At 39.3% G+C, this 24,984-nt stretch overlaps 1 protein-coding gene across 1 annotated transcript in view; it reads left to right on the top strand.

Moving 5' to 3' along the window:
- GIPC2 (GIPC PDZ domain containing family member 2) overlaps window positions 1-24,984 on the top strand; it is an 88,962-nt gene that overhangs the window by 18,662 nt on the left and 45,316 nt on the right. Inside the window, exon 2 of the mRNA XM_036256868.1 lies at window positions 19,606-19,791. Coding sequence (XP_036112761.1) covers window positions 19,606-19,791 — 186 coding nt within the window. The remainder of the gene's footprint in view (window positions 1-19,605; window positions 19,792-24,984) is intronic.

Below are 24,984 nucleotides of genomic sequence, written 5' to 3'. Positions count from 1 at the left end.
CCTCTGTTGCCCTCTGTGTCGTTCTGTTCACGTCACTGTCCAACTTTGGGCAGGTCCTCTGTCGCATGGGGCTTCGGTTTCTTCATACGTAAAATGGGTGGGTGGACCAGATCAGTGGTTCCCAAAGCCAGTTGTATCTCAGAATCACCTGGGGACCTTAAAATAAAAACCCAAAATAAAACACACACGTTTCTGGGCTCCCCTGCTACAGATTTCAACGTGAGAATGTTGTAATTTTTAAAAGTTTCCCTGATTATCCCTAGTCACCTGTCTATCATCCATCTGTAAATATGTGTTTGGGAACCATTGGATTAAATGAGGAGATCCGAAGCACTTTATAGTTGAATGTTCCTTCCGAGCTTGTGCACTCATTTAAAAATATTTGAGTGTCATCTTTATGTGCAAAATATTGAAATACATACAAAGGTTACTAAATGCCTATCTCATGGACCTTAAAATGGATAGGAGTGGTGATGGTCAGAGTCAACTTAGAGAAGTATACACTTGCTGATAATACGAGGTGGACACGAGAAGGCTGCCGGAGATACCAGATATGCTGACAGGGGTTTGGGAGGCAGAGAGTAAGGAAAAGTGAAAAGGAATCTGGTTGATAAAATTATGGCAGAACCCCCAAATATTAAGCCATGTGTATGTACATTTACTGCTCAGTGTATATGCCTAGAATTCTACAAATACAAAACTATATTTAGGAAAGTGTGGTAACAAACCAAAATAAATAAAAAGACTTCAATTTAGAGGCTTTTTTTTTTTTTTTACATTACTTTTAGCTAAATAAAACATAATAAAAATTCTCTCTAGTTTACAAGTGGATGGACTATAGAAATCCTTAAAATTGTAGAGCGTTTGTATATTTAATGGTCATTTAGAGATCATTTCCTTCTTAGTGAAGTGCTGGACAAAGAACTTAAAAACTTAAAACTGAAATGTTAATAGTATTTCCTGTCAGTCAGATTAAAAAAAAAGAAGTGTTTTAACCTCATCAGAAGAATTTTGGAAAATAGAATTCCATGTATATGACTCAGTAAGGCACAGTAATACAAACTTGAAATAAAAAAAAAAAAGTTTTTAGAAGCTATTTTCTACTTTCCTGACATCGAATGCATAGCTTGGAAATTTGGGATGATGATATCACACAAATTTTTTGGTAACTGACTCAAAACTTGTTGGATACAGTCAAGGTAGCTATTGTAAATTTGTAAGTTTTTTTTCTAATCAGACCGACCTCATCTCTTGCTCTCCTCTCAATGCTATAAATTGCAACCTACCTTTCAGGTCCTCCTGTTCCCATCCATCATTTGTTTTGGCTCTCAGTTTTGTGGGCAACTGATGTTTTCCCAAAGCCACCAAAGGAAAAGTAGACTTTGTGCTTCTATTTTATTTATTCAGTAACTCAGTAGCAGAAATTACTCTGTGAGCCCTGGACGGGTAGTCAGTTGGTTGGAGCACCCTCCCTTACACCCAAAAGATTGCAGTTTGATTCCCTATCCGGGCACATACCTAGGTTGCAGATTCAATCCCTGACTGGGGCGTGTATGGGAGGAACCAATCCATAGAATTACTTAATGCGATGACAATGGGAGCAGACTGATAAAGATTTTTTTTTTTTTATCCTCACCCGAGGACGTTTTTCCATTTTTTGTACAGATAGAGTGGGAAGGAGAGAGAGGAAGAGAGAGAGAGAGGGAAACATCGATGTGAAAGGGACACATCGAGTGGCTGCCACCCGCACAACCGACCAGGGCCGGGAACAAACTGTAACCGAGGTACATGCCCTTAGCGGGAACCGAACCCGGGTCTCTCCGGACCACAGGTGGACGCTCTAACCGCTGAGCCAAACCGGCCAGGGCTGATAAACATTTTTTATGTTGAAAATTTAAATAACATGGTCAGCATTGCTGGCAGTGACTTGATTTTTTGAAATTATGTACAATTCTTGATAAGGTTCTGCACAATTACCTTGATTTGCATGGTAATCGCAGTCCAGGAAATTTTTTTTTTCTGTGTATTTATTTTTTATTGCTTTTAGAGAGAAAGAGGAAGGGAGAGAGAAACAGAGACAGACAGAAACATCGATTTGTTGTTCTACTTGACCAGGGATCAAAGCTATGACCTTGATGTATCAGGATGTTACTCTGACCAACTAAGCTACCCAGCCAGGGCTCCAGGAAAATTCTTTTTTTTTTTTTTTTCATTAATTAACTTATTTTTGTTACAGATGTTTCTCCTTTTCCCCCTACTGATTCCCCCCTTCCCCTCCCTCCTTGCCCTGTCCCCAGCTTTGTTGTCCATGTTCATTGTTCATGCATACATGCATATAAGTTCTGTGGTTTATCTCTCCCCCACTACCCCCTTTTCTGGGGATTGTCAGTCTATACCCCACTTCCACGTCTCTGGGACTACCCCATTCCTCAGACTGTTATGTTTATTATATTCCACAAATAAGTGAGATCATATGATATTTGTCTTTCTCTGTTTGGCTTGTTTCATTTAGGATAATACTTTCCAGATCCCTCCATGTCATCTCAAAGGATAAGAGATCTTTCTTTCTTACAGCTGCATAGTACTCCATTGTGTATATCTACCACAGCTTTTTTTATCCATTCGTCTACTGATGGACATTTGGGCTGTTTCCAGGTCTTAGCAGTAAATAGTGCTGCTATGAACATGGGGGTACATATATTCTTTCTGACTCGTGTTTCAGGCTTCTTAGGGTATTTTCCTAGAAGTGGGATCACTGGGGTCAAATGGCAGTTTAATTTTTAATTTTTTGAGGTAACACCATATTGTTTTCAAAAGTGGATGCACCAGTCTGCATTCCCACCAGCAGTGTACTAGAGTCCCCCTTTCTCCACAACCTCGCGAGCACTTGTTTGATTATTTGTTGACGGTGGCCATTCTGACAGGTGTGAGGTGATACCTCATTGTTGTTTTAATTTGCATCTCTCTGATGATTAGTGATGTTGAGCATTTCTTCATATGTCTCTTAGCCATTTGTATGTCTTGTTTGGAGAGGTGTCTGTTTAGTTCCTCTGCCCATTTTTTAATTGGGTTCTTTGTCTTCCTTTTGTGGAGTTGTAGGAGCACTCTATATATATTGGAAATTAACCCCTTATCTGATATATCATTGGCAATGATGTTCTCCCATACAGTGGGTTGCCTTTCCATTTTGATGATTGTATCTTTTGCTGAGCAGAAACTTTTGAGTTTGATGTAGTCCCATGTGTTCATTTTCTCCTCTGTTTCTGTTGCCTTAGGTGATGTATCCGTGAAAATTCTGCTGTGTATGATGTCTGAAATTTTGTTGCCTACAGTTTCTTATAGGATTTTTATGGATTCATGAGTTACATTTAAGTCTTTTATCCATTTTGAATTTATTCTTGTGTAGGGTGTAAGTTGATAGTCTAGTTTCAGTTTTTTGCATGTACCTGTCCAATTTTCCCAACACCATTTATTAAAGAGGCTGTCTTTACTCCACTGTATGCTCTTGCCACTTTTGTCAAATATTAATTGAGCATATTGCCTTGGGTCCATTTCTGGGTTCTCTATTCTGTTTCATTGATCTATCTGCCCGTTCTTGTGCCAGTACCAGGCTGTTTTGAGTACAGTGGCTTTATAACCTGAAATCTAGTAATGTGATCCCTCCAACTTTGTTCTTCTTTTTCAAGATTGCTGTGGCTATTCGGGGTCTTTTTTGATTCCATATGAACTTTTGAAGTATTTATTCTAGTTCTGTGAAGTATGTCATTGGTATTTCAATGGGGATTACATGGAATCTATAGATTGCTTTGGGTAATATGGACATTTTAATGATGTCAATTCTTCCAATCCATGAACAAGGTATGTGCTTCCACTTTTTTATATCTTCCTCTATTTCTTTTTTCAGTGACCTGTAGTTTTCTGTGAATAGGTCCTTTATTTCTTTGGTTGAGTTTATTCCTAGGTATCTTAATTTTTTTGCCATGATGGTAAATGGGATTGTTTTCTTAGTTTCTCTTTCTGTGAGTTCATCATTGTTGTATAAGAATGCCATCGATTTCTTGATGTTAATTTTGTATCCTGCTACTTTGCCAAATTCATTTATTAAGTCTAGTAAATTTTTGATGGGGTCTTGGGGTTTTCTACATATAGTATCATGTCATCTGCAAATAATGACAGTTTCACTTCCTCCTTTCCAATTTGGATCCCTTTTATTTTTCTTCCTGTCTGATTGCTGTGGCTAAGACTTCCAGTACTTTGTTAAATAAGAGTGGCGATAGTGGGCATCCTTTTCTTGTTTTTGTTCTTAAGGGAAATGCTTTTAATTTTTGCCCATTGAGTGTGATGTGAGCTGTAGGTCTTTCATATATGGCCTTTATTATGTCTAGATGTGATCCCTCTAATTCCAGATTGCTGAGCATTTTTATCAGAAATGGGTGCTGGATTTTTTCAAATGCTTTTTCAGCATCTATTGATATGATCATATGATTTTTATCTTTCATTTTGTTCATGTGGTGTATCACATTAATTGATTTGCAAATATTGTACCAGCCTTGCATCCTTGGGATGAATCCCACTTGGTCATGGTGAATAATTTTTTTGATATATTGCTGGATTTGATTTGGTAGTATTTTTTTTTTTCAGGATTTTGGCATCTATGTTCCTCAGGGATATTGGCCTGTGGTTTTCTTTCTTTGTGGTGTCTTTTCTGGTTTTGGAATTAGAATTATGCTGGCCTCATAAAACAAGTTTGGAAGTCTTCCTTCTTCTTAAATTTTTTGAAATTGTTTGGGGAGAATGGGTGTTAGTTCTTTGAATGTTCGGTAAAATTCCCCCGTGAAGCGTCCGGGCCTGGGCTTTTGTTTGCTGGGAGAGTCTTGATTACATCTTCAATTTCTTTTGTTGTTATTGGTCTGTTCAAGTTTTCTATCTCTTCCCAGTTCAGTTTTAGGAGACTATGTGTTTCTGGAAATTTGTCCATTTCACTTAGATTGTTGAATTTGTTGCCATATAATTGTTCATAATATTTGTTAACAATCTTTTCTATTTCTGTGGTGTCAGTTGTTACTTCTCCTCTTTCATTTCTGATTTTTGTATTTGGGTTCTCTCTCTTTGTTTCTTGGTGAGTGTAGCTAAGGGTCCATCAATCTTGTTTCCAGGAAAATTCTTAACAAAATATGCTTTATCTGTAACACAGAGTTAGGGTCTAGGCTTATATAATTATATACATATATTTTCTTTTACCATCATGACTCTCTGGTAGGCCATTTGAAAGTCATGTGGAATGCCAGACACTTCTTCACAGAGTGCGGCCTCTGAGCATTTGAGTTCATATGGTCTTCTTCCCTCAGCCTGTCTCCCCCAACTGTCAGTCACATCTCACAATCATTGCAGCAACAACAAAAGCCCCCATAAAATTTCCAACTGTTTCATTAGAGGCCAATTGCTTTATGCCAGGTCCTTGCTCCATATTGTGAAGTTAGGAGATAAGGGGAAAAAGTAGGAAAGCAACAACAAAGTTGAAAACCAGTAGAAAGACTTCCTGTTGGTTTTACAGTTTTAGTTTTAGCATCAGTGTTGTAGGATTTTAATTACACAGGGTGGAAAATGTGGTTGGTTTGTTAAATTTGTGATGTTTCAAGCTTTTGTAATATCTCAAAGCTACCTATGTGGCAATTTCACAGATTTACCAGGTGGTTTGATGGAGAAGAGAGTCAGCTTGCGTATAGAAGAGCTTTGAGTTCAGTCCAGTGGAGGTGGGTTTTAGGGTAGGGTGGCATGCCCTGCATTTCATGCCTGAAGATGCCACTGTGTAGCTTCAATTTCTCATTGGGAAAATGTACAGATGATATCTGTCTTATAGGATTGTTCTGAGAATTGAATGAAGTAGCATGTTAGGTATCTAGAACAATATTTCAATAAATTTTATTTCTTTTTTCTTCTTTTCCTCAAAAAAGATGCTTTTTCGGCTATATGCATTTTTTACTTGTAATTTTTTTGTTCTAGATCTCTACAATTTTCATTCTCTTACCCTTTGCCTAACCCCAGAAAACAGGAAAAACAAAATTAAAAGTATATCTCTATCCATGAGCCTCAAACTAAGCTGTCTCAGTGTGGAACTCTACTTTATATTAATTAATCTGGACTCTTCTGATGAGGCCTTCTTCAGGAAAGTTTAGTCCTAATAAACCATTTCTGGCAACGAAGTTGAAGGGTCCCAGTTAAACTTGAGAAATATTAAATACACTGATTTATTCAGAATTGTTTTGCATTGCATTTGTCAATGCTTATTTCTCCTGAGCCAAAAACAACTCTTCAGTAAAACCAGAATTTCCCTGTGTCATATTTCCAGGCATAGAGAATGCCTGTGACATAATGTCTCAGCGTTTCATTGTTATTCTACTTCCTTTTCCCCACTGAACACTGAGAGCTCATTTTCAATTCTCCCCACACGTATTAAGTCTGCTAGAATCTTAGTTGTGCTCAAGTCTCAGGCACTGAGTTTTGCTTTTGGGGACGATCACTTAGATGCTAAGGGACAGAGGTAGAACTCTACCACTCCCTTTCCTTAGCATCCAAATCCTCTGTTTCATTTTTGTTTGTTTTTTTAAATCCCATGCTATTTTAGTCTTACCATTCTGAAATGTGAACATGTTTATTTGATCAGATACAAGATGCATTCCAGATAGGTAGCCATATAATTTATATTCCAAACCCAGACACTTCAGAGAGTGAAAGGGGTCACTTTCACTGAGACCTGGGTATAACCCAATTGTCTACTAGAAAAGGAGAAAGAAGAAAAATCTGTGAGAAGGTTTATCATACATTGGTCCATTAAGCACCAACAATACACAAACCCCGTTTCCTGGGCGGTAAGGAAGGTTTTAAGTTGTAGGCATTTAGGGATGAGGTGTGGAGAGGAGAGTGTGGTCATAAAAACAAGTAGGTAGTGAGGGTGCCGAGCCTGGAGCCAGGAGACCCTGGTACTCCTTGTCCTGGCTCTGGCTCAGTGACACATTCCTGGGAGTGGAGGATGGAGTCCTGCAGGAGTCTGCCAGCTTCTTCGGGGAGCCCCCTGACACTGCTGTCTTCCTCCTCTCTTCTCTAGAGGCTGTGCCTGCCCAGGCCCAGGAGAGTCACAGGCAGGAATGGCAGGAATGTTGGCAAGCAGAGAGGGGAAGAAGCTGCTTGGAGTGGGGAACAGGAGCTAGTAATAACTCCGAGCAAAGGTGACAGCTTTTCACCACGGCTGTGCTTAGGAGTCTCCGATCCTGTGACAGAATGCTATTCTTGGCAGCTCCTCTCCACCTCTTCCAGTTCTCTGTTCTTGGGGCTCTCTGTTCCTGGGGTGGCGGGTAGTTCAAAATCAAGCAACCCCGAGCCTAGAGGAATCTTCACACACACTCTCCAGATTCAGGACAAAACTCAGTGTCCCACTGGTGCTACCCATAGGTAAATATTTTTATGCTTCTCAGATTTTCTGATGCATAATTTAATCATTGTTGGTAGTTAGCGAGTTAGCCTCCACCCCCTTCCCTCACCCATAGTCACCTCTGAGCTGGGGAATGGGGTAGGGCATTTCCTTTGCCCTTACTCACCCTGTCACTCTGTAGTACATTGTCCTAACATCTTTCAGGTGTCCTAGTTTAGAATGAAAATCAATTTCAGTCATTCTCTCTCAAGATGTTTGTAGTTTCCCACATGGCCCATTTTCTTTCCCCCCCAGAAAGCATTCATCTCTTTTTGTCAGAAATTCTGTTCTAGAAAATAGCAAGGAATAGACCACCCTCCCCCATCACTCCATCTTGACACCTGAGCAGCTCACTGTGCTTGCTTCTCAATGTTCCATGATTTATTGGGTGATCTTAAAAGATTACATGCTTTGTAGACATTTCTTATTTTTTAAAATTTACTATTATTTTTCTTTATTGATTTTAGAGAGGAAGGGAGAGGGAGAGAGAGAGAGGAACATTGATTGGCCGCCTCCTGCATGCCCCGACTGGGGATTTGGCCCATAGCCTGAACATGTGCCCTGAGCGGGAATTGAACTGGTGACCTCTTGGTACATGGGTTGATGCTCAACCACTGAGCCACACCGCCAGACTGTAGACACTTCACTGTAAGGGTTATAAGTCTGCTTCCTGGGCTAAGAAGAAAACAGTGCTACATGAGCATTGTGCCAAACAAAGTTCAAAACTGTGTTTAAGGACCCTTTGGGATCTAATGGCTATTTTAAAATAGATTATATTTGTATATTTATTTGGTAAACTGGAAAGTTTAATCACAAGTCTCTTTACTAGTAATTATAATATTATGTTTCACAAACCACCCTACGACGTTGTTCTCATTGTTTACGTTGAGCTGTAACATGTCTCCCTGTGGCAATCTTTCTTTGCCCTTTTCTGTTTTCTTCCTTCTTAAGTGTCAAACAAGAGGAGGCTTTTGAGAAAAGAAGTGGTTTAGAAAGCTGGAAAATTTGAGACTGCACCTGACAAGGGGAACAGCAGTGATTTATGATGTCTTTAAAATTGGCATGTAACCTTGCAGCGTTATTAGACTAGGATGAAGCTCAGATATCTCCTCTGACTGGAAGAATATTGTGGAAGAGGATACTATATATAGCCATACACATTTGATTTATCTCACTTGTTGGTTAGTGTCTGTGTAACGTCCAGAGAGGAAAGACTAAACCCTATCCCTGTTCTTTTAACCCTTGCTTGCGTTTCGAGAATTGATTTGAGATGTTTGACTTAGATACATAGCTGCTCTGATTAGATTTCATTAGCAAAAGGAAAGCATATTTTTTGGTTACTCTGGGGAAGTCATTTTGTAGATTAAAAACGTGAGTTTGATCTTCTTTCCTTTTTTTGGATAAACTATTTTTGTCACATTATTTTGCTCAGTAAAAACATGGGGGGTGGGGAGAAGTAGCGGCAACAGAGGGCAACAAGGACAAAGGATGATTCACCTTTTATTTAAGGCTTGTGCTGCTGACCCACAGCTGCTTCAGGAGTGAATCATTACAGAAAGTTCTGCGCAGTTCGAGGCAGGGCTTTGTACTATATCCTTGTGAAGGTCTGAATAGAGCGGGCAGTGTTAGGGTTCTCAGTCTCTGCCTTGTGGCCAATGTTGTATCTTTTCTAAACGGTGAAACTTGTTTCTAGATGACGGTGGCCATGGACAAGGTTAAGGCAAAGGCAACTGAGGATAAAAAATGTTTATTTAACATATCTTAGAAGTTTACAATGTGTGCTATACTGGGAAATAGGCATGCGATTTTAAATATCTGTGTTTATAATATAAAGAAATCAATGTAACTAGTCAGTTTTATTTTATTTATTCTTTTAATCCTCACTTGAGGATGTGCTTATTGATTTTAGAGAGAGGAGAAGGGGGGGGAGAGAGAGAGAGAGAGAGAGAGAGAGAAATTTATGTGAGAGAGAATATCAATTGGTTGTCTTCCTTATGTGCCCCGACTAGGGATCAAGCCCACAACCTTTCAGTGTACAGATGATGCTCCAATCATACCAGCTAGAGCATAACTAGTCAGTTTTAAAATGATTCAACTGGAAGAAGTAATTTAAAAATCACGTATTTACAGCAAATCAAATTAAATAATATTATTAATATTTTATATATCTTAATCATTGAATACTTTTAACTTTTAAAGTCCAATTATGAATAGCTCCATTTTGTAAGCTGTCTTCACCTCTTGTAGGAAGTGGGTGATTTATTAAATAAATAAAAGTGTATTTGCCTTCATACAGATAAAAAAAACTGTGTAGTCTCTGCCTTCTAGGAGTTTTAAACTCAAAGCTGAATTTATATTTACATCACAGGTACAGTAGCATGGGTTAGAAAGAGCCCCCAAAAGTCTGAATTCCAGTTTTGACTGTTCTTCACTAACCGCGTAACCTCAGATTACCTGATGGGTCTGAGCTGGTTTTCTTCTGTGCACACAGGGCATAGTAATGCCTGCCCTTATGACCTGATTCACAAGATTAGTTGAGCTAATGCTTCAGGAAGTGACTGGTAGTTTAGGGTCTGTATACAGATATTAGGTGGCAGAGAGCCAACATTGCAAACAAGGGATTGGAGTTGAACAGTCTGTGGTGGAGTTACATTTGTACCGAATACTACTTCACCACAAGCTGGTTTACCTCTCTCTAAACCTTTATTTTCTAATCGGTAAAAAGTGGGTATAGTAATACCACCACAGACTTTTTGTAAAAAAATTAAATGAGATAATATATGAAAGTATCTGGTACACAAAAATGATACATTAATGTTTCTTGGACCTTAGTTTTGATTTTTAAAAATTCTTCTAGAACTTGATCTCCCCAGTTCCTTAATTTTCACAGGACTCGACTGTATCCAAACTGTGTACAGCTAAGAGGGATGAGCAGGTGTCCCAGACTGTGACTGTAACTGAAGAATTGTTTGAGTTCTAGAAGTTCCTTGATGCAATGCATTTACCAGATATTTTTAGGGAATTATGTTGGATAAGACATCCAGAGCTTTGGGGAAGAGTTTTGAGTAACATGAATCTGTCACTGTGGCTTGGTTAAAGTTACTTCCTTCTGTTCAAGCATTCAGGATAAATGGGTAATCTTTCCCCACTAACAATTATTTTGTTCTTAGTTTCAGGTTGTTTTTAATTCCTGATATTTTAAGGGTAATTGACTAGACGGAGGTAAGATAATTTTTCCCCCCTCTCTTTTTGAGAAAAAGTGTTTGAGACTTAGATAATAAAAACAGCCCAGATAAAATCTTAGTCATAAACAGGAAACATAATACAAGTGGTTTTCTTGTGTGTGAAGATGTGGTTTTAACTTCTGATGAACGTGTGACTTAGTTAATTACTAGGTTTATTATTATGTACCTCCTCTTCTTTGTATTTTATATGACATTGGCAGATATTTCTATGATGCTTATTTTAGAAAACATGTAAAAAGTTAGCAGAGTTCATGGGGTAGATTGAGATGTTGGGAAATAGTATTAAAATATTTAATAACACTGCTGTTTTAGATAACCAAAAGAGGTAACTGTTCCAGTTGCTTATATTTAAAATCCTATCCACAAATAATGTAATGCAAGCAATGCCAGCTACACAAACCCATAATTTCTTCCAAGGATCTTTGGAACAGGTGAAATCTTGGGCCAACCCAGTTTCTGTTTAAGGAAAGCATGAAAGAAAAGAAAGTTGAAAATGGACTTCCTGGAGTTGTAAAAATAAATTTCGATGTTTTTTTGAGACATTTGTAACCTGTTTGTGGACTGTAGTAGCTTTTTTTAAAATAATTTATTTTCTTTTTTTAAAAAAAATTGATTTTAGAGAGAGGAAGGGAGAGAGAGAGACACATCAATGTGGGAGAGAAACATCGGTCTTGATCAGTTGCCTCCCTCACACACCTGGACCAGAAATTGAACCTGAAACCTGGATATGTGCCCTGACCTGGAATTGAACCCACAGCCTTGCAGTTTACAGGACGATGTTCAACCAACTGAGCCACACTGACCAGGGACAGAAGTGCTTTTGAAGTGCTAATGAGAAATGATTTATTGAACCATGTGAAATGATTTATTCACAAAGCACATTTGTGGAATATATAATAGTGCCATCAGAGAAGAAGCAATGGTTTCTACACAGTAGTTCAGACTTTTATTATCATAGCCATATTGAGTTTCAAGGGTGAATAATTATAACCATGTGAGAAGAACTAGATAGTAGCAATTGGTATATAAAGGCATGATAAGACTACTGTCTATGAGTTATCCTTCAACAACAAAGAAAGTTGAAGGATAATGTAAATCATGGGGGAAAATGAAATTCATCCTGATTGTGACAGTAAAAAGGAGCAAGACATGTTATCTTTAGAAAAAGTAATGCAATTTAAGAAGCTATCAAGCATAAGTATATTATTCAAGAAGTACCTGTGTTCCAGGAATAATAATAGCCTTTATATAGAGCTTTTTAGTTTAAAAAGCACTTTTATTTATTTTTTATTATTATTATTTTTTATCCTCACCTGAGGACATTTTTCCATTTTTTGTATAGACAGAATGGGAGGGAGAGAGAGGAAGAGAGAGAGAGAGAAACATCAATGTGAAAGGGACACATCGAGTGGCTGCCACCCGCACGACCAACCAGGGCTGGGGACAAACTGCAACCAAGGTACATGCCCTTAGTGGGAACCGAACCCGGGTCTCTCCGGACCGCAGGCGGGCGCTCTAACCGCTGAGCCAAACCGGCCAGGGCTAAAAAGCACTTTTATATGTAGTCTTGGCTTATTGTCTACAGCCATGTGTTAGCCCAGTCTTTCCCGATGCACCTGAGGACCAAGGAGGCCAAAGGACTTGACTAAGCTCACTGCGAGTACAGCACTGGGGGCTAGATCCAGGTCTCTTTCCTCTTCATTCACTGTTTTTCTCTTTTCTTTTATCATTGTTTCTTTCTTTTTAACACCCATTATAAGGATGACATAGTTCCTCTTTAGAAATCTATTTATTTTGCTGATATTGGAAATATTGGAACTTTTTTTTGTTCCAACTGAAATTTTTGATAGAGAGGATAGACTAGGAAATCAAGATAAGGATGCATAATATCTCAGTGCATTAAAGGAAACACATTTCATCATGCACCTCAGTTTTTAAAAAATAGGTAGAAAGAACTTTTAAACCATGAAGAATTATGAAGATCCAAAGGATAATGGTTTGTCCGGCCGGAGTGGTTCAGTGGATTGAGCATGATCCCAAGGACTGAGAGGTCCCAGTTCGATTTCCGGTCAAGGCACATGCCTGGGTTGCAGGCTTGATCTCCAGTAGCGGGTGTGCAGGAGGCAGCTGATTGATGTTTCTCTCACATTGATGTTTCTCTCTCTCTTTCTCCTTTCCTTTCTCTCTAAAAAATCAATAAAAACATATTAAAAAACATAAACCATGTATAATGATTCTGTCAGTCATGAATATTTTAGTAGAAAGCAACAGAAAATCCAACCCAGAATGGACTGGTGAAATTATCAGCTTATGTAACTAAACATTCATTGGATGTTTTCACCTGCAAGTAGCACAAAACTATTTACTCAAAGTGCTTAAACAAGATAAATAATTATTTTATGCAAGTGGAGTAGGCTCCAGAGTTGGTTAACAGAGAAACTCACCAATATCAACAACTTTTTTCCATCTCTTGCCTTTCTTGGCAATGGTGTCTTGCTCAGGTGGTAAGTAAGATGGTTCTGGACATTTATAGACCATATAGAGATAAAGCAACATTCAGGGGGAGGAAGAGGATGTCTTTTACTGTGTTTGTTTCTTAGTAAAGAAAAAAATTCCATAAACTTCCTGGATGTCTTCCTCCCATATCTTATTGGCCAGGATTGGGCCACATGCCAATTCCTAAACCACCACTTACATGACTTAATCTAATGCCTGAAATGAGATGTGGAACATTCTCCTCTACAACACATGGGAGGTATAGACACCTGATTGATCACTGAAGATTATGTTAGGAGGGGAGAAGGGTAGACAACTCCCGGGGTCCACTACTGACTGAATTTAGGTGAAACACTAATCTGGAGACTCTTCCCTTTCCCATGCATCAGCTCTGTCCCCAGGCTCACTCCTCACTCTTCTCACATTGCAGAGCTGGCTGCAGTAGTTTTGGACTCTACATGGCATGGTGTGGGGGATGGGGGGCAGCGGGGAGATGGGGGGAGGGGAGAGAGAGAGAGAGAGAGAGAGAGAGAGAGAGAGAGAGAGAGAGATTTCCAGTAGTTCCTATGGAAAAGAGAAGATTCTTTCCCCAGAAACTCCAACAAATTCTTTCTTGGATGTTGTTGGCCTAAATTGGATTATGAATTAATCATGAACTGATTTAAACCTAATCCTGATTCATTCCCCATGGAACTGAGGATGGGGTCACTGTCACCCAAGCTACCATATGGTTTAAAATGGGGAAGGAAAAGTTTCCAAAGGAAAATCAGAGGGAAGGAGAATGGACATTGTAGATACTGATGTGCAGCATGCCAACAGTGGTGGGCCCTCCATCATGTGCCCCTCCATCATGTGGCCCCAAAGGCAATAGCTTTCTCTTCCTGTTCATTCATTTCTCCTGTAGATAAGGCACACAATAAGTCAAATCAGACAATAAGGTAACTCTTTACCTACTAAAAGTATACAAAGGGGTATATAAGTCCCACAAAAGATGTATGAAATTTAATAGGTATACAGAAGATGAAGAATAAGGCTAGTCTATGGTGTGGGTTTAGAGGTTGTGTTTAAGCTATGGCATTTTGGCCAAGGGAATGACATATATAAGTATATGGAGATGGAAAAAATACAAAGTATAAAATTGATGAAGACATGAAATTCTAGAACTGAGCTGCCTAATATAATAGCTGCTAGCCAAATATGGATAGTGAGCACTTTAAATGTAGCTTGTTCAAACTGAGGGTAAGGTGTAAGGGTAAATACACACCAGATATTAAAGACATAAAAATGTAAACTATCTTAATTTTTGTATTTATCATATGTTGAAATGATATTTTGGATATATGCAGTTATATAATAGAGAAAATTAAATTAGATTAATTTCACCTATTTACTTTTGTTAATATGATTATTAGAACACTTAAAATTATGTGGCTTGAGTTACATTTCTATTGGGCAGTGCTGCTCTAGAAAATCAAAATCATGAGTACTCCATCTGTCTTAGGAAAATTGGCAATGGTGGTGGTAAAGTACCAAATATAGATACCCCAGGAGATGTTAAAGATTACACTTACAATGAACAACATCAGACAGGTTTTAGCTAATGGATGTATACGTTTCTTTATATGACACCTTATCTTGAGACTACTCTATCCTACTGCCTTTTATCTAGCATACTTATACTCTGGAAGCAAAGCAAATATTTCTTTTTTATTTTCTTTTCTTTTTCTTTTTAAAAAAATTTTATTTATTTATTTTTTTGTTACAGATATTTTACCTTTTTTACCCCATTGGCACCCCCTCCCCAACCCACCTCCGCCCTGTCCCTGGCTTAGTTGTCCATGTCCACTGGTCATGCATACATGCATGTAAGTTCTGTGGTTTATCCAAATATTTCTTTTTAAAAAAAATATATTTTTAGAGAGAGAGGAAGGGAGGTGGAAGAGAGAGAAACATTGATGTGAGAGAGAACCATTGATCGGCTGCCTCCTGCACACCCTCTCCTGGGGATCGAGCCCGTATCCCAGGAATGTGCCCTGACCAGGAATCAAACTGGCAACCTCTTGGTGCATGGGTCGATGCTCAACCACTGAGCCACACTGGCCAGGCTGAAGCAAATATTTCTTAAAGGAACATTGATAATATGACTGCCTTACTGTTTCTTTCCTTGTTCTTCTTTTTGTTTTATCTTAAAATTAAACATTTATTAGCTGTGTTAACTGGATAAAAACATATTTTTTTTAATCTACAAAATGAGGATAATAAAACCTAGTACACAGGGTATGTTGTATTCAGTGAGATAAGTGAACATGTACTGTAAATGCCATTGGGATATAAACTGAGCAGGGTACTGTTAGACTCTGTAGGAGAGAGGAAGATGACTAAGTGCTCATCTCTCTCAGAGTGAGAGTGACAAATATGTGTTACACCAACCAGACTTCAAGGCAAGGTGACTCAGACACTCCAATGAGGTACCAGATTTAGACGATGTGAGAAAAGTGGAAAACATGAGTGCTTCCCCCTGGGCAGTCCCATTGAGCAGAGTGTCAGTAGACAAGGGCATAGGATTAGAGAGGGCAGACAGGCATTTCAGATTTTGGTTGGAAGGAAATGTATGAATGAAGGTAAGAATGTGTACAGTAAACATTTGAGTTTCCTTTGGTTTAAATATTCGTGGATTTTAATATATTACAACTGGCTGATGTTGCCTCACGGTACCTCAGTGGAGAATCTGCCAGCCAGGAAGGTCCTGGCACATAGGGACTGGTCATACTCATTTTTATACATCCAGAGTGCAGCCTGGAACCTGACAAAGGCAGGTGTTCTGTAGGTAATTGGTAAATAGATGAATGAGCACCAACTTTGCAACATTAAGAAAGTGGTGTATCTTTTTCTTATTTCTTAGTTCAAAATGCAGTACAGAGGATGTGTTTGCCTTTCTAGACCTTTATCACATACTTACAGATATATTTGCTGATAGTTGTGCACTGAGGTTGTACGAGCATTAGGTTTTTATTCTCCTATAAAGAGCTGATCGGAAGCTGTGGAGCTTTATGCACCTGCTCCTGCGGAGGGCTGGCTCTTACTCCACCTGCCAGGGACCGTCAATTCCTGCAGGTACTCAACACAGGTTCCATGAAGGATATAGCTGGCTCCCCCTTCCAGAAGAAACGATGCCTTGCCTGCCGACTTTTGGCTCCTGGAATGGAACAGTAGCTTGCAGGGGAGAGAGCACAATGGAAAAGGGGTATACCTACAGGAAATGTAATTGCTCTGCAGTGAAGCGTGTGAAAAATGGAAAGGAAGGAAGTGGCTTAATAACTAGAATTTCACTTTGTGTGGGATTTCCTTTTTGGGGTTTCCCCCCTGCTCTGTTATGTTATCAGTATGTTTTATTTCCTGTCTACCTGCTAAATTGCTTATATATGATTGGTGTTTTGGATACACTATGGATACCATTAACTGATTCACTGGGAAAAGAAGGACGAAGCTGTGTTTATTTCTTTATTTACTTCTTGTTATTTTGAGAAAGGAATCAGGAAAACCTGTATTCCTTCTTTTTTAAAGTAATTTTTCTGTATTGATTTTAGAGAGAGAGAAACATTGATGAGAGAGAACATAGATTGGCTGCCACCTGTGTGCCCCCCGATTGGGAATCGGGCCCACAACCTGGGCATGTGTCCTGACTGGGAATCAAACCAGCAACCTCTTGGTGTGCATAGGTGTACGCTCAGCCACTGAGCCACACCAGCCGGGCAGGAGATGCTATTTTCTATGCATACTCCCTTCACCCTTTACCCATTAGTAATGATTTTTGTTAGTGGACTAGTTAAACCATTGGTCTTACCATTAAAATAAGAAATAGGACACATTCTTGGCTTACATGACTTTTTTTTTTTTCCTCCTGTGAATAATACAATTTTTAAACTAGGGAATATTTGCAAAAGTTTACTAAGTACAATGTCCAAATATATTGTCTTCCCTGAGAACACGAAGGATTAAATTTAAAGGCCAACCAGTTAGCACAGGTCACAGCCCTGGATGGAAAGAGGAAAGGGTGGGGATGATAGTTTTTCCTCAGCGGCTTTTATTCTCTTGTTCTCTGCAGGCCTCTTCCTTGTCCCCATCTTCAGCTTCTTTCCTGGGGTTTGGTCAGGGCTATGCTGACCATGCTGGACTTTTAATTGTACAACAGGGAGAGCTGCTCCAATTCAGATGCACTTTGATGTGGCTTAGAAAACCATTTAATAAGTAGTAATTATATCATCTCTGAGATTCTTGCGGCTTCTGAGATTCATGAATATGTGAAGGCTCAGGGTTCCAGTGGGAGTTAGGAATGGTGTGAGACCTAGGGAGAGGGCTGGAGCAAGGCTCAGGGATGGAGGAAGGAATTACAACGTTTGTGGCAAATATCACTTAACAGAAATTAAAAACTTTTCTGTTTAGCATTTTGGTATAAAATAGCTCTAGTACAATGTCCTTTTTTGGTTTGGTACTTTGAGGGTACTCAAGAACTATTTGTTGAACCTTATTTCTAGTGCAATCCCATGTTTTCAACCCTCTTCTCCTTTTCCATAATTCTGTATTTGGGCCCACAAATTACTCAAATTATGGTTGACAAACAAGAGTAGCACTGCAGATTTTAGTAAAATGAATCACATTTTTGAAGGAAAATGAGGTCAAATAAAGACTTGGTCAACATAAGAAGTCCCTTTAAAATCTCCACACAATTTTACATTGTTTTAGTTTTTTATTCTGTCTCTACCATCTTGTGAATTTGGCAAGTTACATTAAGCTCTCCAGAGTTCAGTTTTCTCTTTCTTTAAAATTAAAGGATTGGATTAGTTAGTCTTTAAGGTCCATTTTAGAAACGCTTTAGATATTTTTATTTAGCACCCCAGTCACTAATTAAATTACTTTTCTTAAGGACTATAATGCAAGAGAAATAATATTTTTTTCATTAAATTTTTTTTTTGAATACAAGTTTTATTTTTTAATTTAATTTTTATTTTTTTATCCTCACCTGAGGACATTTTTTTTTTTTTTTTTTTGCATTTATCTTCAGATAGAGTGGGAGGGAGAGAGGGGGGCAGAGAGAGAGAGAAAAACATCAATGTGAGAGAGACACATCGACTGGTTGCCACCCACACAACCCCAACGAGGGCCGGGGACAAACTGCAACCGAGGTACGTGCCCTTAGCAGGAACCGAACCCAAGACTCTCCAGTCCACAGGCTAATGCTCTAACCGCTGAGCAAAACTAGCCAGGGCTCATTAAAATTTTTTTACCTGTTTTCAAATATAGTCTTGCCTGTGTTTTCACTGTGGTATATATAGCATGACCTTACCTTTGTGAGCACAATCTTTGATTTCAGCATTGCCAATGGGAGGTAACAGAAGTTTAAACCACTTTGAAGTTGATGAGATCTGAACGGAATCATTTTTTTTAAATTGATTTTTTTAGAGAGAGGAAGGGAGAGAGAGAGAGACAGAGAAAGAGAAACATTGATTTGAGAGAGAAATGTGGATTGGTTGCCTTCTGTACTTGCCCCACCCAGGGATTGAACCCACAACCTAGGTATGTGCCCTGACCACGACTTGAACTGCCACCCTTCAGTGGTGTATGGGATGCTGCTGCAATCAGCTGAGTCACACTGGCCAGGGCCTGAACTGAATCTTCACTGACAAGTACTGGCTTAGTGAAAAATTATTTACTCTCACTAAGACTCAATGTCCTCATCTTTAATATGAAGATGATAATGTATTTATAAAGTTATTGTGAGGATTAAATAAGATACTGGATGTAAATTGCTTAGCACAGAGCCTGGCTTATGGGAAACAATGCATATTAACTAATATTGTCGATGTAACCTCTTTTTTTCTTTTTAAGATTTTTAAATTGATTTCTTAGAGAGAGGAAGGGAGAGGGAGAGAGAGAAATATTGATGTGAGAGGGAAACGTTGATCAGCTGCTTTCTGCATGCCCCCTACTAGGGATTTAGCTTGAAACCCGGGCATGTGCCCTGACCAGGAATCCAACCTGCAACCTTTTGGGCAGAGGGATGACACCCAACCTACTGAGCCACACTGGCCAGGGCAATTATTTTTTTCAATTACAGTTTACATTTAATGTTATTTTGTATTAGTTTCAGGTGTATAGCATAGTGGTTAGACAATCACATACCCTACAAAGTATTCCTCCTGATACTTTCAGCACCCAACTGGCACCATACATAGTCACCACAGTACCATCGACTATCTTTCCTATGCTGTACTTTATTGATATAACCTCTTATATAATCAATTAAGGATTATTTCATTTAAATTTTTATTAAGGAAACTAACGACCAGAATGTTTTCCTGATGGAAACTGACTTAAAATATTTTTTTCTCTTTGCAGATCTTATATTGCACTTTAAACACACCTAAAGTTGACATGGAAAAACTCTTAGGATCACAACTAGGTCTTGAAGATTTCATATTTGCCCATGTGAAAGGGATTAAAAAAGAAGTGAATGTGTATAAGTCTGAGGATTCACTTGGTCTTACCATTACAGATAATGGTGTTGGCTGTGCTTTTATAAAGGTAAGTCTTAAAAACAACTGTGTGTTTCCCAGCTGGTGTGGCTCCGTGGTTGAGCATCAACCATGCACCAAGAGGTCGCAGGTTTGATTCCCGGTCAGGGCACACGCCCCGGTTGTGGGCCCAATCCCCAGTGGGGGGCATGGCCAATCAATTTCTCTGTCTCTCTCCCTCTCCTTTCCTCTCTCTCTAAAAAAAATTAAGTAACTGTGACCTCACTGAGAGTAACAAGTAAGAAAATCTTCCAGGTGAAAGAAAGTTGGCAATCATCTTCAGGGCGAGAGCCATCTCAGGAGGAACGGATAGATTGGTAATGTTTCGTTGAAAAGTATTTTAAAGACATCATTTTTTTGCTTACCCTTTTCTTGAATTTCTTCTGTTCAGTCTAAACTTCTTCTATAATTGAGAATTTACTAGAAACCTGGCCCTGGTGCCTACTCACCATCCACATGAGCTCCTGTAGGTTTGTAGTTATTAACATCTGATGACTTCCTGTTGATTTTCTGATTTAGTGTTATTTCCAAGTGCACACATTTTTTTTGGCCATCTTATTTACTTCTTTAAAAATGTTCTTCAAACTTTTCTAAACTATATCATTCCTTTATCAAAATAAAAAGAGAGCGCTCTAGAGCTGCAAAAGCAAGACAAGGAAGTTGGAAGTGGTACAAAAAAACTAGGAACTGAGGATTGCTAAAAAGAAGAGTAGCTTCATCTCTTAAAAATAACAGTTCTATTCTTGTAATAAGTCATTGTAATAACAAACATATCATAACTAGGCACTTTGCATACATTTTCTCATTTAATCCTTACAATAGTTCTATTTGATTGGTACTGTGTTTTATTTATTTATTTTGTTGAGGTGTAGCAAATGTTTAATATACAGCTTAATGAATGTTTATATATTTATACCTGTGTAACCACCACCCAAATCAAGAAAAATTTCATTTCTGCCACCCAGAGGGCCCCCTTGTGCCCCTTCCCAGTCAGTACTCTTCCCCACAAAGGTAGCCACTCTGCTGACTTTTGTTACCATAGTTTTGCTTGTTCTTGGACTTCATATAGGTAGATTCATATATTATGTACTCCACTGGTTCGGGCTTCTTCTGTTCAACATAATGTGTGGGATTCATCCATGGACACTATTATCAACCTTTATTTTGCAGATGTAGAAAACAGCATCAGGAGGTCTAAGTAGCTTGCTTAAAGTTTTGCAGCTGGACAAATTCAGGATCTGCATCCAAGAGACCTGACTCCAGAGCTGGCAGTCCTACTGAGCTAAGAATAAGTGATCAACTTCATGCAGCAGAGAATGTTTTCATGCCTTTATTTTATCCAAATTCTTAATTTGCTGGTGCAGTGTCATCATTAAAAAAATAGTCTTAGGGAAGTTATCTGCTTAACTGTAAATAGTACCTTATTTAATTTCCCACTTGATAGGATGGCTATTTTTAGCTCTGCAAAAGATATGACTGTGCTGAAGGTTGAGTGGGTGACCAAATGGAAAGTCGGTGAGTTGGAAAGTCATGTGGGATTATCTGGGGGAAGCTCAGGACAGGAGGCACACACAGCCATGCCTTTCTAATGTCAGCAGGGAAGGGCTTGGACGTTTTGCAAACATGCGTGGATTTTTTAGATCTTAGCCTCTGATGTTCGGACTTGTGTTTCTATTTTTTTTTTTTTTTTTTTTTTATGCCTTGTCAAACATGGGCCTGCCTCAGAGCACTAGCCCACAGCCCTGTGGAGACAGAGAGCTTGACGGCAAAGAGAAGTAGTGTATACACCAAACTGCTGCTATAGTTCAACTTATAAGATAAATGAGCATTATGCTGTGTACACGGTTGATAGGAGGGGTATAATTACAAATTTTTTAAAAGAATGTAGTAATAACATAAAGACCTCCCACAAAACCCTTTATTGGGATCTCTAATTTCTACCACATGCTACATTTGCTTTCTTCTTCTCTCTCACACACGTATTGTGTGTATATATATATACACACATAGGTTTATACGTAATTTCCCCTGAACCATTTGAAAACAGTAAATTGCATATATTATCTCTTTATCCCTAATTCTTCAGAATTTAGTTACGTAGGACAAAGATGTTCTCTTGTGTATGAGAGAACTACAGTACAACTATGAAATTCAGAAAAACTATCAGTGATACAATGCTTTTAAACCAATGTGTCCATATTGCAATTTTATCAGTTATCTTAATCATTTCCTCTATAGCATTTATCCCCTGGTACAGACCCAGTATTGGAGTATGTATTTCATTTTGTTGTCATGTCTTTTTATTCATCTTTATTCTAGAAAAGTTTCCCAGCTTTTCATAGAATGTCCCTCAGTTTGGGCTTTTCTGATTCTTCCTCATGTTATGGGAAATTAGGTAAGTGATGTTGTGTCTTTCTCAGTGCACTGCATCAGAAGGTGCTTGTGTTGGTTTGTCTCATTTATTTTATTTGTTTTTTTATAATCCTCACCTGAGGATATGTTTCCATTTATCTTCAGATAGATTGGGTGGGGGAGGGGAGAGCAACATCGATGTAAGAGAGACACATTGATTGGCTGCTTCCCATACAACTTCCACCAGGGCCGGGGACAAACCGCAACCGAGGTACGAGGTACGTGCCCCTTGGTGGGAATCGAACCTGCAACTCTTTGGTCCGCAGGTGACACTCTAACCGCTGAGCCAAACCAGCCAGAGCGGTTTGTCTCATTTATGATGTTAATTTTTGTCACCCGTCTAAGGTGTCTGCCAGTGTTATTCACTGCAGTTATATTTTCCTTTGCAACAATTTAAGGGGAAGCATTCTGAGATTATGAAAATATCCTGTTCTCTTACTTGTAGTCCCGGATTTCACATTTCTTGTTAAGTCTTGTCTGAATCAGTCTTTACTATAATGGTTGCAAAGTGGCAGTTTTTCTAATTCCATCATTCCTTAGATATTTCTTTAAAAATTCTATTGAAGAAAAGCACTCCGCTTATTTATTTGCTTATCTATTATCAGCATGCACACCTGCTTTCTTGTTTATCCAGTGGCTTGTAATCCATTACCATTGTTTCTCTGGATGCTAAGTTCCCTGCCAGTGGCCTGCAGGGGTCCCTTTCAGCTGGCCCGTGTCCTTTCAACGTGGCTCCTGGCACTTGGTGAGCAGTTCCTTCCTTCTGGCACAACAAGATGTTCTCGTCTCATCTCCTGTGTTGTTTCCCCAGGCCTAGGATCAACCATTTCTTCAAGGAGCTCTTGCTGTTTTAGTGAGGGCTGGTGTTCCAGACTCAGGATCTGGCTGCTGCTTGTGCTCATTCACTGTGGCAGGACTGTCACTGTTTCTAGGTCCTTTCAGTGGCAGGTTCAAAAACATGCATTTTAGAAATGACAAATTTATTATTACGCTTCCAATTATATTTCTGCCCTGCAGGGTCCTTCTTGGTTTCTCCATAATTTTCAAAATCATTGAAATATTTACTCACTTGCTTAGTCCAATAATATATACAAAATATTTTTAGAATTGCCATATTCATACTATGAAAAATAAACCTATTAAGAGTTCAAGATTTGTAGGCTTTTAAAAAAAATTTGGAAGTTTAACATGAAGTTATGAACGTGCCATTTCATATCACCAGAGGAAAGCTGGATAATTTAATACATGGTGTTAGGTTTGCAATGAATTAAAAAAAAACACAAAAAAACCCTAAATTTACATCAGGAAAGTAAATTGTAGAAGATGTTCAGTTGGTTAGAACAGACATAAGCTAGAATAGCCATATAGACATCTTTAAACTAAATGTGTGTATATTATCAAAGTATTCTATTCAAAAGTTACTTGAAATAGATACCCCCACCAATAATTTTTATTCATTTGAATACTGTTGAATCCAATTGCTCCTCTCTATTGAGTTTTAGTTATTCCTCTATTCTTGTTGACTTATTTTTTTCTGAATATGTAAAATATTAACATGATTCACAAGTCAAAACTATGTTAAACGATATATACAGAGATGTGTTACTTTCCCCCAACCCTTCAATCCCATTACTCATTTCTCCCACTCCTTAGAAGTAATCGATTTCACTAATTTCTGACTCACCATTCCAGAGTTTCTGTGTGCCAAAGTAAGCAGGAAAAAAACAGGGACTTTCCAAGAGTCTAGCATGGTCCCTACACATGGATGACATGCAGCTTCTCTGTATAGTTCCAGTTTCAGTGTGTGTGCTGCTTAAGTTAGCACTTGGTATGCTTGCCGCAGTGGCTGGGCGTCGGGTAGGCTGAAGTCAGAGCAGAGCGTGTGCAGGGCTTCCGACGAGGGGAGGGCTCCGTGATCAGGAAGGCAGTGCAGGGTGACGCACAGGAGCGTGGCTTTAGAGTCAGACAGGCTTTCAGTCTGGGTTCAGCCACTCATTACCTTGCTGGGTGACCTTGGACAGTCATTAAACCTCTGTGTGCCTCCTCTCAAATGGGAATAGTAGCACCTACTTTATAGGATTATTTAGGTATTAAATGATGACACAGCCCTGGCCGGTTTGGCTCAGCAATTAGAGCTGCGGCCTGCAGACTAAAGAGTCATGGGTTGGACTTCCGGTCAAGATGGCGGCGTAGGTAAACGCGGTATCGTGTCCTCCCACAACCACATCAAAGTTACAACTAAACTACAGAACAACCATCATTCAAAACCGCCTGAAATCAAGCTGAATGGAAGTCCTACAACTACGGAATTAAAGCAGCAGCCACATCGAGACTGGTAGGAGGGGCGGAGGTGGACGGGCTGGTCCCACACCCAAGTGTGGCGGATAAAAATCAGGAGGACACCTCGGCTGGGAAGGTCCTCCCTGAGGACTGAGGGGCCCCCGTCCCACACCAGGTGCCCCAGTCAGGATTCAGTGCCAGGAAGTAAAGTCCCCATAACTTCTGGCTGGAAAAACCAGCGGGAACTGAGGCTCAGGGAAGCTGACGCGGCTGGAGCCCCAGGCAGCTCCTTAAAGGGCCCATGTACGAACTTATCAGACTCTCTCCCTCTAAGCTTGGAGGGGAGGCAGCTCGAGGGGCACCAGAGACATACAGGGAAGAACTGAGCTGTTTGGCACTGGAGCGAGAGCTGGAGAGGGGGCTTTCTTCGGGACAAATGTGTTGTCAGAAGCCTGTGTTCCTTTGGTGAGCCCTTCCCTGGGGCAGCAGAGAGTCACCATATCTGGGACTC

Source organism: Molossus molossus, unplaced genomic scaffold (assembly GCF_014108415.1).
Source record: "Molossus molossus isolate mMolMol1 unplaced genomic scaffold, mMolMol1.p scaffold_m16_p_12, whole genome shotgun sequence".
Lineage (NCBI taxonomy): Eukaryota > Metazoa > Chordata > Mammalia > Chiroptera > Molossidae > Molossus > Molossus molossus.
Note: the sequence above shows the minus strand (reverse complement) of the source record. Positions and strands in the feature narration are given on the sequence as shown.